Below are 15,200 nucleotides of genomic sequence, written 5' to 3' on the forward strand. Positions count from 1 at the left end.
GAATTGCATTTCATTGAAGTTAGAATACTATACAAATGATGGTTAAACACTTTCCTAAGCTGGTATATAAATCAGCTTTACACACAAGCAAGTACTTCCATAAATATCAATCAACTGCTTCATGTTTGATGTTTGCTGGAACATTTTCGGATTTCATTTGGGACATTTTCAGGGCTCTTATTATTATTACAACTAAAATGCTAAAAAATACAAGCTCTCTTCTATATCCATGCAAAATGATAAATGTTATGAGACTGCATTCACCCCTCTTAAACCCCCCCCTTTACTAGGTGGCGGGGGGTTCGCTGAGCGAACGAACTTCTTTCGCATTAAGGGCAGCTATTCACTAAGCAACGGCACTATGTAACTATATAAAGCAAAACAATGATTGACAGTTTATGCTATTTGAATTTGTCCACTAGAAGTCACCCTGAATCAGCCCTTTGTGAGGCGTTTTACGGAGTATACTGTTGTATAAATATCTACTCACTGATTTCGTAAGAATGAGCCTTGACTATTTCCTTTGCGGCAAACTCCCTGTTGACCAGCATGAGGAACATGGCATCCACAAGTGTTCCCAAGAAGACTAGTACGAACAGAATGCCGACAATAATTCTGCAAAAGAGCAGCAAGAAGGAAAATCGCATTGACTTAATGACAAGTAAATCCCTCTGAGCAATCATGAATTATGAACTTGGATCACATGCGATTTCGTACTGTAGTGAAACACTCCAGGGCACTTGAGGTTTGCCTTCAATGGCAGAAGGCGACAACGTGATTGGGGCTCTTTCTTAGCTTGTCTTGCTTACGATGTTTCTCTTCTCTGTGGGCACCTCAACCGTGGCACAAGTAAGCGAACCTGTGCGCACATAGCATTCTCTGCTCGAAATTATATGCTAGAATGCATGCCTACTGTGTGTGCAGTTAGTTGCCAATGAAGTGCCCACTATGGCACAATGCGTCATATAACGAATCAACAAAGAATCTACTACATGATCAAAGGCCATATGCTTAGCTGCACAATTCGCTAATATTGTTCGTGCTGCTGATTATTATTGATGTTTCAGCCTTTTGTAGTGGGTGGGCCTATAACACTTTTTGTGCGATTTCGATGGCACGATGCCTTGTGTGATTCTACCCTTGTGCCACACAACACTTGTTAACGGATCTTTACGTGCCAAATTCTTTTGATTTTTTGCCATAACATGTAGAACACAAAATAGTACTCGGCCACATCCGCCTGCCCCGACCCCCCACAAACTTAAAAGGGTGCCCCCGCCCTCCCGGCAGAAAAAAAAATTCTGCCTACTGACCTGCGCCTGTTTAGGAGTGTTTCAAGCATTTGCGAGGCTATGGGGTGAAACACTTTACTGCAAGGACCGTCTCTGATGGAGAGTTCAACAGAAAATTTTCATTCTTCATTTATTCAGGTCTTCTGTCTCAATTTTTTTACCACAACCTGCGACGCAAGCTCTTAACACTATTGTGATAAAACACAATAATGTTCACTGGCATATACCGTCACGAACTTCCCGAAAAGCAATAGTTACAGAATAGTAGCTATTAAAAATATTCTTAACAATATTTGCAATTATTACACTATAAGTAACAACATTACGGCTTTTTATAATTTAACGACTGAGGTCTGAAGCTTGTAGAATTCAAAGAATAGTTTTTTGCTGCAAACTCAATGGTGCCATCACGCTATGATTTGAATAAGTGACCCGTCACAGTGGTCTAGAAGCTAGGGCACTTGACTGCTGATCCACAGGTCACGAGATCGAATCCCGACCGCAGCGGCCGCGTTTTCGATAGAGGCAAAAATGCTTCAGGCCCGTGAGCTCAGATTTAGGTGCAGGTTAAAGATACCCAGGTAGTCGAAAATTCCGAAGTCCTTCACTACAGCGTCTCTCATAGTCATATACGTAGTGGTTTCGGGACATTAAATCCGAACAATTATTATAATACTCTCATCTGAATAAGCACAACTTACTATCTTAAAAAGGTAATTATTTTATAACAGCATAAAATTGTGCCATAAAGAAAAATTCTAACGGGATCGTCAATGAATTTTGTTGGAAGTCTTGAGCCCGAATTTGTCTGAATTTGTACAATCTGCTACTACCATCCACACTCGGGCAGACAATTGTCATCCTACATCATTTAACAATTGTGACATTCTAGCCCACGAAAACAATTGAGATAAGGCATTTTGATTTAAAGGCTGGAGGAAACGACTTTATCGTGTGCTATCTTATCTCCAGAAAGCAGATAATTCAGGCACAATATCTCGCCTCTTGAAGCACTAAGTTCAATGTGTATTAATCTTTTTTGGTTGAATTCCTTCTTTGTAGCTGCCTAGTCAGCTGAACACACTTTAATGGGCTTTATATGTGTATCCAAAAGCATTGGTGAATTAAAATGCAGTCTGAATCTGGAAACTTGGCGTGTTCCTAGGAACACACCATGTTGCTAGGAATCTATAAATACACCATGTTTCCAGATTTGGATGCGAAGTTCCCGAGCTTGCGATGGCTGATAGTGAAGAATATTGGCATGTTCGCAGGTGCGTATGAACATTTACCATGCACTATCAGCATCAAATAAAACCCGAACAGCAGCGAGGCTTGTGAACAGTGTATAGTGCACTTCGTCCAGTTGTCATCGGTGACTGGTGCGCGCATACTGTTTGGCATTTCTGCCCATATACGCGTGCTTGTCTGCAGTGATAGCTGGATGGCACGCACTGTACTATCGCGAAGGCATGCCGCTGTTCGGGTTTCATTTGACGCTGACAGTACTTGTACGTGATAAACTATAGAGGAAGCGTTAAGCTGAAGGAGAGAGGACACAGTGAGTTTTATTAAACGTACTCTTTGTGAAGCCATCGTGATTATCTTTTTTTCACGTGCAGTAATGTTCCAAGACAAGACATCTAAAAGAAACATCTATGGGCAAGCTTTCCCTGCACTGCACACGTGTTCTGACGTAGTGCACACGAAGTGTTTGGCAAAAAACACTCTCTCTCTCTACGTCCGTCCGTCCGTCTGTCCGTCCGTCCGTCCGTCCGTTTGTCCGTCCATCCGTCCATCCATCCATCCATCCATCCATCTATCTATCTATCTATCTATCTATCTATCTATCTATCTATCTATCTATCTATCTATCTATCTATCTATCTATCTATCTATCTATCTATCTATCTATCTATCTATCTATCTATCTATCTATCTATCTATCTATCTATCTATCTATCTTTAGTCTTTGTTTCTTTCCTTGATTCTTTATTTTTTGTATCTTTGATTCAATATTTCTTTTTTGTTTCTTTCCGTCTCTCTTTGCTTCTTTTTTCTATCTCTTTCCTTTTTTTCTTTCTTTGTTTTCTTTCATCTGTCTTTCTTTGTTTCTCTCTTTCTTTGTTTCTTTACTTCTTTCTCTCTTCGTTCATTTCTCTCTATGTGTCCTTGCTTCTTTCCATTTTTTTGTTCCTTTCTCTCTCTTTTTTTTGTCTTTCTCCTTCTGTTCCTCTTTCTCTTACTTTCTTTGTTTCTTTTGTTGATTCTCCTTGCTTCTTTTTGTAGTGTTCTTTCTTCGTTTTTTTCTTTCTTCCTTTACATCTTTATTGGTTTCTTAATCATTCTTTGTTTCTTTCTTCCTTTCTTTCTATCTCTCTCTTTATTTGTTTCCTTACTCCTCTCTTTGTTCCTTTCTACCTTTGGTTGTTTCTTTCTTTTTTTCTGTTTTTTGTTTATTTCTACTTTGTCTTTGTCGCATTTTTGTTTCTTAAATCTCTCTTTCTATCTTCCTTTCTTTTTTGTCTTCCTTTCAGTCTTTTTTGTCTTTCTTCCTGTTTTTATTTTTTCATTGTTTCTTTTTTTCTTTCTTTCTTTATCTGTTCCTCCATTGATTTCTTTTTTAGTTTATTATTTCTTTCTTTTTCTGTTTCTCTCTTCTTTCTGTGTTTCTTTTTTCTTTATTTGCTTCTTTCTTTTCTTTTTTGGTTTCATTCTCTCTTTCTTTGTATCTGTTTCTTTCTTTCCTTGTCTGTTTCTTTTTTTTCTTTCTTATTTTGCTTTTTTTCTCTCTTTCATCTTGCTTCATTTCTTTCTCTCTGGCATTTTCTCTCTCTTTTTCCTTGTTTCACATTCCCTTTCCTTGTTTCTTTCTCTCTGCCTTTTTGTTTCTTACCCTATTCCTATTTTTTTGTACCTCTGTTTATTTATTTCTTTCTCTCTTTGTTTCTTTTCTCTCTCTCTTTCTGTTTCTTTCCCCCTTTCTTTCTATCTTTCTTTGCTGCTTCCCTTCTTTTTCTCCCTTCTTTGTTTCTTTCTCTCCCTTTCTCCATTTCTTCATTTCTTTATCTATTCCTTTCTCTCTTTCGTTCTTTGCCTGCATATTTTTTATTTGTATATTACTTTCATTGTTTCTTTTTCTCTCTTTTTCTTTCTTTCTGTTTTTCTTTGTTACTTTCTACCTTTTCTTACTTCATTGATTCTTTCTTTTCTTTTTTGCATCTTTCTTTTCTTCTCTAATTTTTATTCTTTCTGTTTTTGTTTGTTTATTCTCCTCTCTTCTCTTGTTGGCTTCTTTTCTCTTACTTTGTTTCTTTCTTTTCGTTCATTTATTTCTCTCTTTCTTTTCTCTCCGTTCTCTTTTTTTTCTTTCTCTAATTCTGTCACTCTTTCTTTTTTGCTTTCCTTGTTTCTCTTTCTTTCTTTTTGTCTTTGTTTGATTCTTTCGTTCTTTGTATCCTTGTGTCTTTAGTTCATTCTTGCTCTTTCCTTGTATATTTACTTCTCTGTTTTTGTTTCTTTGGTTCTTTCTCTATCTTTATCTGTTCCTTTCTCTTTTTTTCTTTTCTTTTTCTTTGTAACTGTGTATATTTTCTTTGTTTATTTCTCTTTATTTGATTCTTTCTGTCTTTCTCATTTTCTTTCTTTCCTTCTCTCTCTTTCATTGCTTCTTCCTCTCGTTCTTTTTTTCCTGGTTCGTTTCTTCAAAGTATTTCTTTGTATCTTTGTTTGCTTCTGTTTTTTGCTTTATCTCTTTGTTTGTTTCTCTCTTTCTTTCTTTGTTTTTCCTTCTTCTTTGTTTCTGTTTGCTTCTTTGATTCCTTTTTTTGCATCTGTTTAATTGTTTCTCTTTCTTTGACCCTTTCTTTTTCTTTATCAATTTCTTTTTCTCTTTGTTTTCCTTTCTTTCTTTGTTTGCTTTTTTTACATTTCTTTTTTTTCTTTCCTTATTTGTTTCCTTTTTTCTTTGTATCTTTCTGTTTTCATTGTTCCTTTGTTTCTGTCTTTACATGTTCGTTTCTGTTTCTCTTTGTTTCTTTTTCGTTTTTCTTTTTTTTCTTTGTTTCCATCACTACTTCTTTGTTGCTTCTCTTCTTTTTCTCTCTTTTTTCTTTGTTTCTTTTTCTAGTCTTTTTTTTCGTTTCTTTCTCTATTTATTTATATGTTTCTTTCTCTCTTTTTCTCTCTTTCTTTCGTCGTTTTTTTATTTTCTTATATGTTTGTTTCTATGTCTCCTCGTTTGATTATTTCTCTTGTTCATTTTTTATTATTTTTCTCTTTTGTTTCTTTGTAGCTTTCATTCTTTCATTCTATGTTTGTTTCTTTCTCTCTCTTTTGCTTTGTTTGTTTCTCTCTTTTTTTCTTTCTTTTCTTTCTTTTTCCTTCCTGTCTGTCTTTCTTTGATTCCTTCTTTCTTTCTTTGTATCTTTTTCTTTATCAGTTCCTTTCTCTGTCTGTTTCTTCTTTTCTCTATCTTTATTTTTCTTTGTTTGTTTGCTCGTTTCTCTTTTTTGTTTCTTTCTTTCTTATTTCTTTGTTTCCTATGTTGTATTCTTCTTTCTCTTTAATTTTTGTTCTTTTCTTTTTATATATCTATTTCTTAGTTTCTTTTTCTATCTTTCTTGGTTTCTTTTTTGCTCTATTTCAGTGCTGTTCTCTCTTTGTTTCTTTCCTTTTCTCTTTCTTTATTCCTTTCTCTTTCTTTTTTCTTTGATTTTTCTGTTCGTATTTTTGTGTTTTCTTGTTTCTTGTTCTGTCTCTTTCTTTGTTTCTTTCTTTCTCTCTTGCTCTCTTTGTTTTTTCTCTCTCCCTTTTTCTTCATTTCTTTCTCTCTTTCTTTTTTTCCTGCCTTCTTTGTATATTTCTTGCTTACTTTCATTGTCTTTTTCTTTATTTCTTTCTCTTTCTTTATCGGTTCTTGTTGCCATCTCTTTCATTTTTTGTTTGTTTCTCTGACTCTTCTTTTTCTTTCTTTCTCTTTTCTTTGTTTCTTTTCCGCTTTGCTTTCCTTGTTTCTCCCTTTCTTTCCCTTGTCGTTTTCTTCCTTTCTTTTTCCCTCTCTCTGTTTTTCTTTGTTTTTTTATCCGTTTTTCCTTTCTTTGTTTTTTGTTTCTTCCTTTATTTATTTCCCTCTTTATTCATTTGTTCTTTTCTCTCTCTTAGTTTGTTTCTTTGATTTTTTTTCGTTTCTTTCTCTCTTTTTTCTTTGTGCGATCCTTACTTCCTTTGTATCTTTCTCTGTTTTTTCTCTCTTCCTTTTGCATCTTTCTTTGTTTCTTTCTATGCTTTTGTTCCTTTTTTATTTCTTCATTTCTTCTTCTTTCTCTCTGCCTTTCTCTTTTTTTCTTTGTTGCTTTCTTCCTCTCTTTCTTTGTTTCTTTTTTCTTTGTGTTTCTTTTTTGGTTTTTTTCTTTTTCTGCTCATTTTCTCTCTCTTCTTTTCTTTGTTCCTTTTTTCAATTCGTTTTTGCTTTCTTTTTATCTTGTTTGTTTTTTTATTTTGTGTTTCTTTCTTTGATTCCTTTTTCCTTTCTTAGTTTATTTCTTTCCTTCTTTCTTTTTTTTTCCTAGTTTCTTTCAAAAATCACAGCATATCCACAGAGTAAATGATGCGAGCGGGACGAAGCATCCATCCATGCGTCCATCTGTTCGTCCATTCTTTGTTGCTTCCATTCGTTCGTCCATCCTGATGTATGGAGAGATGGACACACAGACAGGGGCACGGGCAGACGAACAGAAGCACGGACGGACTGATGGACGCACGGATTGACGAACAGAAGCACGTATGCATTTACGGACTCACGGACGGAAGCACAGACGGACGGACGCATGGATGAACGGAAGAACGGATGGCTAGACAGATGGACGCACGGAAGGAAGCACGGACGGACAGAAGCACGGACGGACGGACGGTTAGGCACATGGAAAGACGATGACGCTTCACCCAAATCATCATCATTTGCTTCGTGGGTATGCTGTGAAAACTACTAACTACATCTAGTTATATTATTCCCAAAGACATATACACACAACACCATCTATTGAGCAAGACATAAACTAGAGGTGGCTACATACTATATACGGAAAAGGAAACGACCAACGGCCTAAGGAGCTTAGCCCCTAAAGCGTCCGCGGTGCCATCTCATATTTTCTTCCTCTCATCAGCATTGCGCGTGCCACCATACAGTGCCCTTCAACTTCAGCCAAAACGTACGAAACTGTACGAAACTTACGAAACTTCAGCCAAAACGTACGAAACAGACACTCCTGCGACAGCGAGGGCTGCGAATTTGGTCCTCAGGAGGCAGGCTGTGAGCCCTTGGCGTCGGATGTCAGCCAGGGACTGAAGAGTAGGCTTGGAGTAACTGGGAATTGCCACCGGTGAGACTGGGGAGGTGTTCTGCTATGATCTCAGCAGCCAGGTTCAGGCCTGCCAGTTCAGCTGCAGTTTAGCTCGCCTTGAACGGTATTCTGCACTGTCAGCTGGTTCCAGTGGCTGCGATAGTGCGTGCTGCTGCCGCTGACCCATCCAAGAGGACTGAACCATCTGTGAATGTGAGCAGCTTGCCTTGAAGCGCTTCCTCTATTTTACAGGCGGCTGCTTGCTGGAGTGCCACCGCCGGTGAGTGGTGCTTGGATGTCCCGTAGAAGGAGGTGCGTGCTTCTGGCGGAGGTTTGTGTGGCGGAGGAGTTGAGACTGGTCTGGGCCTTTCCATGACGACTTCCTCGTACAGCTTGCATATGGCCCTCGTGTGGGATGGTGGCTGGTTGCGCAGTCGGCTCAGCATGGCCTTGCCATCTGGGGCTCGGTGGAGACGGTCTATGTGTCCTAGGGCTCGGTGCAGCATGAAAAACTGGAGTGGCCATTCACCTGCTTCCGCCAGAGTAGCAGCAATTGGTGATGCCTTGGGAAGTCCTAGGATGTTCCTCACTGCCTTCCTGTGGAGTCCCTCGAACAGACGCTGTCAGGCTGGGGTCAACTCGACCAGAGGTACAGCGTACAGCAATATGGAGGTCACTGCCGCCTGGTTCAATCAGGCCCACTGTAAGTGAGCGGCGGATCGTTGTATCGAGCGGCGGATGGAGGAGGAGGAGGAGGAGTCTTGATGACCGGAGTCGTCTGCAACGGTCGTCCACCACTTCATTGTATACCGCTCAGAGGCTCGCTCGGAACTCGGGAGTGGTTTGGGACACAACACCAAGGGAGGCAGATTCGCCGCAGGATTACAGGTCTCACTCCATCTTTAGTGACGGAAAGAGGGGCATTTGCTTCCTCGTGTCTAGGAGACGTTCTCTTCTAGTACACTATATTTGCATGGACCACAGCGAGGTCGAACATTGTCTAATTGAAATTATTCTCAACGCTTAGCTAAAATCTAGCACCTTTATTCTAAACATATACAGTTCCCTCAGGGGCCACAGACTCCGATTTGCATCCCTTGTGGCGAAGCCCGTTGGGCGGGCGGCGGGCGCCCATCTGTGTCGCGGGCGACTTCACCCCCCACCCTCATTACGAGCGGGGCCTACCCTGTCCTTCATGAAGGGGAGTGACCTCTGGCAAACGGCCACTGATCACGTGCTCGCACTCTTGACAGATCCATCATTTCTACCAGAACGAGCACTTCGACAACTAGGGTCTCCACACCAGACCTTGCCTTCGTCAAGGGGGTGGGACCGTCATCGTGGCATAACCTGCACAAAAACTTCGGTTGTGATCTCTTCGCCCTAGCCATCTCCTTCGAAGTGTCGAGCGGGCCACGTCGCAAATTCCGGGTGACCGATTGGGACCTCTTTCGCAAAATCAGGGAAGCAAGACAGTGGATGTTACAGACTTTAAATACTGCTTGTCGCAATTGAAAAGGGACGACGAGTCTGCCACCAAAAGAGTCCGCATGGACCTCAAGGGTAACAAGATGGACAGTCGTCTCGCTGACCTCCTTGAGGCCAAGGTTGCTCTCTTAGCTAGATGGAAGGGGCAACGGCTCAATTGTAGGCTCCGTAAAGTGATAACTGAACTCAACCGAACTATTGCGGAACACTGTCACATGCTTGCTAAACAGCAGTGGGACGTGCTTTGCAATTTGGTTGATGGGCAAAAGCGCGCGGGAGGCAAGTGCAATCTCTTAAAGCATCCAGTAGGGTAGTGTACCTCTAAGTACAACCGAAGAGTGGCAGTGGATAGAGTCTTGCATGAAGCCACACAGGAGGGCTCCACGGCAGACAACATTCTGTGGTCGTTGGCCGACAGATACCTACCCAGAGGCCCCTCAATTGATGCGAACTACACACGATACAGGGGCCTCCAGAGGGAGGACCTCGAGCCTCCTTTTTCAAAAAGCGAGGTGTGGGAAGCGCTTCTCTGTCGTGACGTCCGCTTGGCCCCAGGGCCAGACGGCATTTCAAACCGGCTGCTCCGCAATCCAGACGAGCAGTCCGTCGCCACCATGACAGAAGTCATCATTCACATGTGCGAAATGGGTGAAGTCCCGACTGATTGGAAGATAGCATTAGTAATTCTCATACCTAAGTCAGGTCGCACCCCCAATCTAAATAACCTGCGGTCAATCTCGCTTACTTTGTGCATGGAAAAACCCACAGAACACGCCATTCACAAGCGTATATCTAATTATATTAAGGAACGCAAACTCTTCTCCTATACAACATGATGGGCTTTCGCCCACGTTTATCTACTCAAGCCGTCTCGAAACTCATTAAGCACCGATAGCAACACCAGAGACGTCAGGGGTATACTGGCACTGGATTTCGAAAATGCCTTCGATAGTACTTTGCATCAGCACATCTTCAATTCTATTTCAGACATGGGCCTTGGGTGGAAGTTTCACAGGTTGATCCCTTCGTTCCTTCGAGGCAGACGCGCCATCCTCAAGGTTGGTGAGGTAACGAACGTCTTATCCCTTCGTGTTGGGGGCGAGGGGCAATCCTCAGGAGTCGGTAATCTCGCCGCTTCTTGCTTCTTTTCGACATCGCCGTGGGTGGCCTCTCCGCTTATCTCTCTCAAGTAAATCACGCTCTCTACGCCGATGAAATCACGGTGTGGAGTGACGGCAACAGTGAAGGTAGAGTCGAGGAATCGCTGGAGGTGGCCTTGAGCTGCACAGAGGAATTCTTCGTAGGCAGGGGTTCCGGCTCTCCCCGTCCAAGTCCGAACACCTTTTGTATCATCGTACCAGAGGTGGCGCATCTCCAAAAGACAACTCCCTCTTGAGAAGGTCGACATTTTTATTGGCATGGCCGTCGGGCAGGTAATTGCAAGAGTTCAAGTGATCCGCGTTCTTGGTATGCTGATCGAGTGAAACGGTTGCAACGGGCAAGCGATCGCTTGTATCGCCACCAAAACCAACGAAATGGTCAGGCTCACCACCAGTGTGCCCCACTGCCGCGGAGGGCGGACAACCTGCTCAGGTTGTACCACGGCTTCCTAATTAGCCATATCACATATGTGACCGCTGCGCATCACTGGCATGGATATGAAACAGCAAAGCTCGAAGCACTGATGCGTAAGAGCGTCATAAAGGTGCTTGGTATCCCCGTGGGAGCCAGCACAGATAAGCTTATGCAACTAGGCATCCACAATACCCTCGACGAGGTTGTAGAGGTACAACTGACAGCCCAGGTAGCCAGGCTCTCTTCATCACCTGCGAGACCGAGGGTCATGGATGCCCTTGGGTGCAATCCCACTGCGATCAGGAAGAGGCGGTGCGCACTGGACGCGCAGACGCGAGAAGTTATCGTAGTCTCACCAATCTCGCACAACGTGAACCTACAACACAATGTTGGCAGACGAAGGGCCAGGGCAGCCGTGCTTCTCAATTCCATCGTCGGCAATCCTCAATTCCTCACGCTCGTCGAAGCCATCCAATACAGTTCGTGGGTGGCGACCGTGATATATCACAGGAGCAACCTTCTTAACGCTGCTTCGGTGCGGGGCTCGTCACCGGTGTTGGCGGAGCAGGTGGCGGTGGCCCTCAATCTGCAGGATGAAAGCATACATCTATACGCATTTCCGGGTGGCAGTCCGGGCCTTCGCCTCGGGCTCAGTCTCAGCGGAGGCGGCCTCCTTTCTTTGCGGCAGGAGCGTTAGCGCCAATGTCATCACTTGGTTTCCAGTCCATATGGGGACTACGGTATCTTCCGTCGTTCCTAACGCCAACGAGCTGGTCCATGCCCGCGCGCGTGAACTTATCCACCGCGCCGGGGAGGTGGTTCTTCCTTTCTTGCTTTCTTTCTTTCTTTCTTTTTTTATTTGTTTCTTTCTGTGCCAGTACAGAAAATGGAGCGAAGGCAAAAGGCTGAAAGCCTGACTAAGGGCCTTTGCTCCAAATACAGTGAGGCAGACAGGCTGTCATAAGAAATTTGCAGGATACAGAAAAATACAAAAATATACAAAAATACAGAAGGTACATGTGCAAATACTGTAACACATACAACAGTAATAAAGTGTTATTTCTAGTAAACAAATATATACATAACAATCGTAATGTTTTAAATGCCAATTAGATATAAGTTGTGACTTCTCATCGCTAATGCGAAAGATATACAAAAATTATAATATACACAGGGAAGCATAGCAAAAAGAACACACACATAAAAAGCATCAAATACTACTTAGGCAAAGAGGACACATAGAACGATAGTCAAGAAAATTCAATGTTTTCAATCAGTATCATCCTGATCGTATGCTTAGAAACTGTACAATTTATATCTAGGAGGCTGTCGATTTTGTTTAAAAACATGGGTATCTGAAAGGATGAGTGTTGTCGTCCGTAGATCGTTCGAGTCTTCGGAGTCTTTCTAGCGTAAGTACGCTAGAAGTACTCCGAAGGACTCGCAGCTGCGGACGCGGGGCTCCAGAAAGACTCGCTCCAGACGTTCAACGATGTGACCAATCACTACAAACTCAGCTGGAGGGTCTGTCCCCCCCCCCCCCCCCCCTGACGCCAAGGTCTCTAGGCCTGTCTTCCACCTTTCAAATGTTAAGGCGCGTTTACACTTGAGCGACACGACACTGACATGACCCCGGCGAAAACACGAGGCAGACTGAAACCATCGGAAGACGAGTCGCCCGCCGACGAAGTTGCCCGACCGCATGGTCACACTAGGCCGATGACGACGTTGACACCTCAAAAGACATCATTTCACCGTAGTGTAACATGATGAGAGACCGAAAACCCCAGCAAAACGCATCCGTAGACACGTCGTAGGCGTGTCGTCGGGAGATCGGCGGCTGAGAGGAAATTCGCCTCATGTCTAACCACGAAGCAGGCAATCTTGGGGGAGTTAACAATGCTCTCTCCGAGGCTTCTGCGGCGTCTGAATAGGCAGCTCGAGCACCCAAGAAGTCTTTTGTTCGCTAACTTATTGTATATCCTCATCCCAATCCCTCCTTACCATGGACTATACGGGGGCTGCACCGCTTAGCCTGAGAGGGACAATGTCAGAGTGGGGAGCACGGCTGAAAATGATGTGCAGGTGTGCAAGTTTAGTCAGTGTCGCTGCGTGTGCCACCAATGTGACTACAGAATTGGCCAACGAAATACTGTGAGCATCACATCGCGCGAGCGGGGTCCTCTAGAGACCACTAGGAGACTGTTTGTGTCTTTGCAGTGTACATAGGCCAACGACAAAAGAAAAGACACTCTTAAAGACAACTGGCATGCCAAAATCGGTGTCGTGTCTCTCTAGTGTAAACGTGCCTTTACAGATTGAGTCCTACCCAGCTAATCCAGCAGTAGCAGGCACGCGGACTCCTACGAGCCCAATTGCCCAGATTGTGGAGATCCCTTCTGCACTTTAGAACACATGTTCTAGCGGTGTCCTTTGTTACGGGACAACGATCGTCTCACCACAGAAGCAGAGTGGGATGAGGCGCTCAAGAGCTCTGACCTCGCCACTCAGCTACAGAGGGCCTGCGACGAGGCGGTCAGGCACCGCCTGCCCGTTCCGACATGGGAGCTGCCTGCGGCGGCTCCTTCTCCATAAAGGGACTTTCCCAGTCGCCCCTCAGGACCTCGATAACGTTCATTGTCTGTCTCTCTATGTTAGCGTCTGATCACGGCCACTGGACTGAGCATAGACAGCAATGCAGTCGTGAATGAATACTTAGGTCCTTTTAAATGCGGAGAGTTTCTTATACCCATGCTGCACAGGCAAGCTAAGCGCGGTTACGACTAACCACAGTTAACCGCCTTGAACCGCGGTTAGCGACAACCACGCTTCAGAAACGAATTCTCGAAACAGAAAAACACCACGCGCGCTCGGGGCATGCACTCATCGGCATGAGACGCATGCTTGCGTCTCGTGCCGGCCCAGGAAGACACCCGCAATACTGTCGCTCGCCTCCCCCTCTCTCGCCTCGCAAGGCCAACGCAGGCAGCGTCTGCTAGTTAAAACAAAACCACTCGCGCTGCACAACCGCTCACTGGCCACCCCGTATTGCAGGCAATCGATCACGCGTTCCAAATGCAGTCAAGGGCGTCACTGAGGCTTGCCTTTCACTTGACGTTGAAAGCAACGCTTCTTGTTCATTCAATAAATAGAACTATTAAAAGCGAAATAATAATTAAGCAATCTTAAACCATGCCGAATTACGCATCATTCATGTGATACCCCCCTCCCTCTCTGCGACGCATTTAATAGAGTTCCCCCCGTGGGAAAATGCGGGTGGCATCTTTTTGTTTTATTTCGATGCGGGAACTTCGCAGCATTTCTGATGCCTTATGGGTAAGATGTAGCTTCCAGTGCTGCAGCTGCCGGTGGCGCAACCGAGGTTTTTGCATCCGACAAACTACAGCTCTACCACACACTGATTCTTCAGTGAAGTGGAACTCAGTACACCCCGTATATTCTACGCACCCTTCACATTATTTGATGCATCCGTCCACATTTTCCGTACAATCTTTCATCCGTGCCCCCCCCCCCCCCCCCCCACACACACACACACACACACACACACACACACACACACACACACACACACACACACACACACACACGTGCACACACACACGTGCACACACACACAAAAAAAACATTGGGGGACACTTAAGCTTCGCCTTTAGGAATTGAAAGCGGTAGCAATATTCTGTCCCCAGTGCGTACTCCAAACACTTAGTGCATGAGATCTTTTCGAACTTGCTATGCACCCACTACCTGGCCTTGATGGAACAGGAAGCGTATTTTTGTAGTGGGTTATCGTCTTTAAACCATAGGTCATTATAATTATCATGTTCTGGCGCTCAATGGCAATGTACGCTTGTACCACGCATTATTACTGCAATATTTCCTGCTATATGGTGAAGCATGTACGCAGGACGCGCGTATTTGTAAATAACGAAAGTTACTTTGACTGAATTTTCAAGGGGAGGAAGTTATTTTCACTGTATTCACGAGCACACGCGTGGCTGCGTTGTAGAGCACCCACCTGCCACGAAAACGACCCAGGTGCGGTGCCCACACAGAAATCGAATATCTTATTATTTATTTTATTTCCCTCATTACGGGTCGATGCGTGGCAGAGATAAAACAGCCTTCTTGTTGTGCAGTACCGCATCAAATGGTATTGACCCATTTCCCTATACATGGAACAGTTTGCGCAGATTAGTTTTAGTGCTCGCGCGCTTGGCAGCGGCCGGTAGGCGAAGAGCGATGACCACGCATAATCATGTGTCATGCCGTGGCACCCTCAGACCCCCAATCGTTATCCTGGCACCGAACCGGATTATAAGAATGAACACGAGTGAGAAGTAAGGAACGCACGCGAAATCGAAAGAGAGGACAATATATGTACGGGGGAAATGTGGAGTGTGAAAATACTGCAGTGAAGGCGTATAAAATAGTTGTCGGCATTCAAGGACATTGTACATCTGCTTTTCACGTGGTTTTCAAACAA

General features: G+C 43.8%; 1 protein-coding gene across 1 annotated transcript in view; it reads right to left on the bottom strand.

Annotated features, from left to right (window-relative positions):
* Window positions 1-15,200, bottom strand: part of LOC119160928 (nose resistant to fluoxetine protein 6) — a 119,767-nt gene that overhangs the window by 16,141 nt on the left and 88,426 nt on the right. Inside the window, exon 6 of the mRNA XM_037413206.2 lies at window positions 491-615. Within this exon, the coding sequence (XP_037269103.1) occupies window positions 491-615 (125 nt within the window). The remainder of the gene's footprint in view (window positions 1-490; window positions 616-15,200) is intronic.

The sequence above is a fragment of the Rhipicephalus microplus genome, chromosome X, assembly GCF_043290135.1.
Source record: "Rhipicephalus microplus isolate Deutch F79 chromosome X, USDA_Rmic, whole genome shotgun sequence".
In the NCBI taxonomy this organism is placed as follows: domain Eukaryota; kingdom Metazoa; phylum Arthropoda; class Arachnida; order Ixodida; family Ixodidae; genus Rhipicephalus; species Rhipicephalus microplus.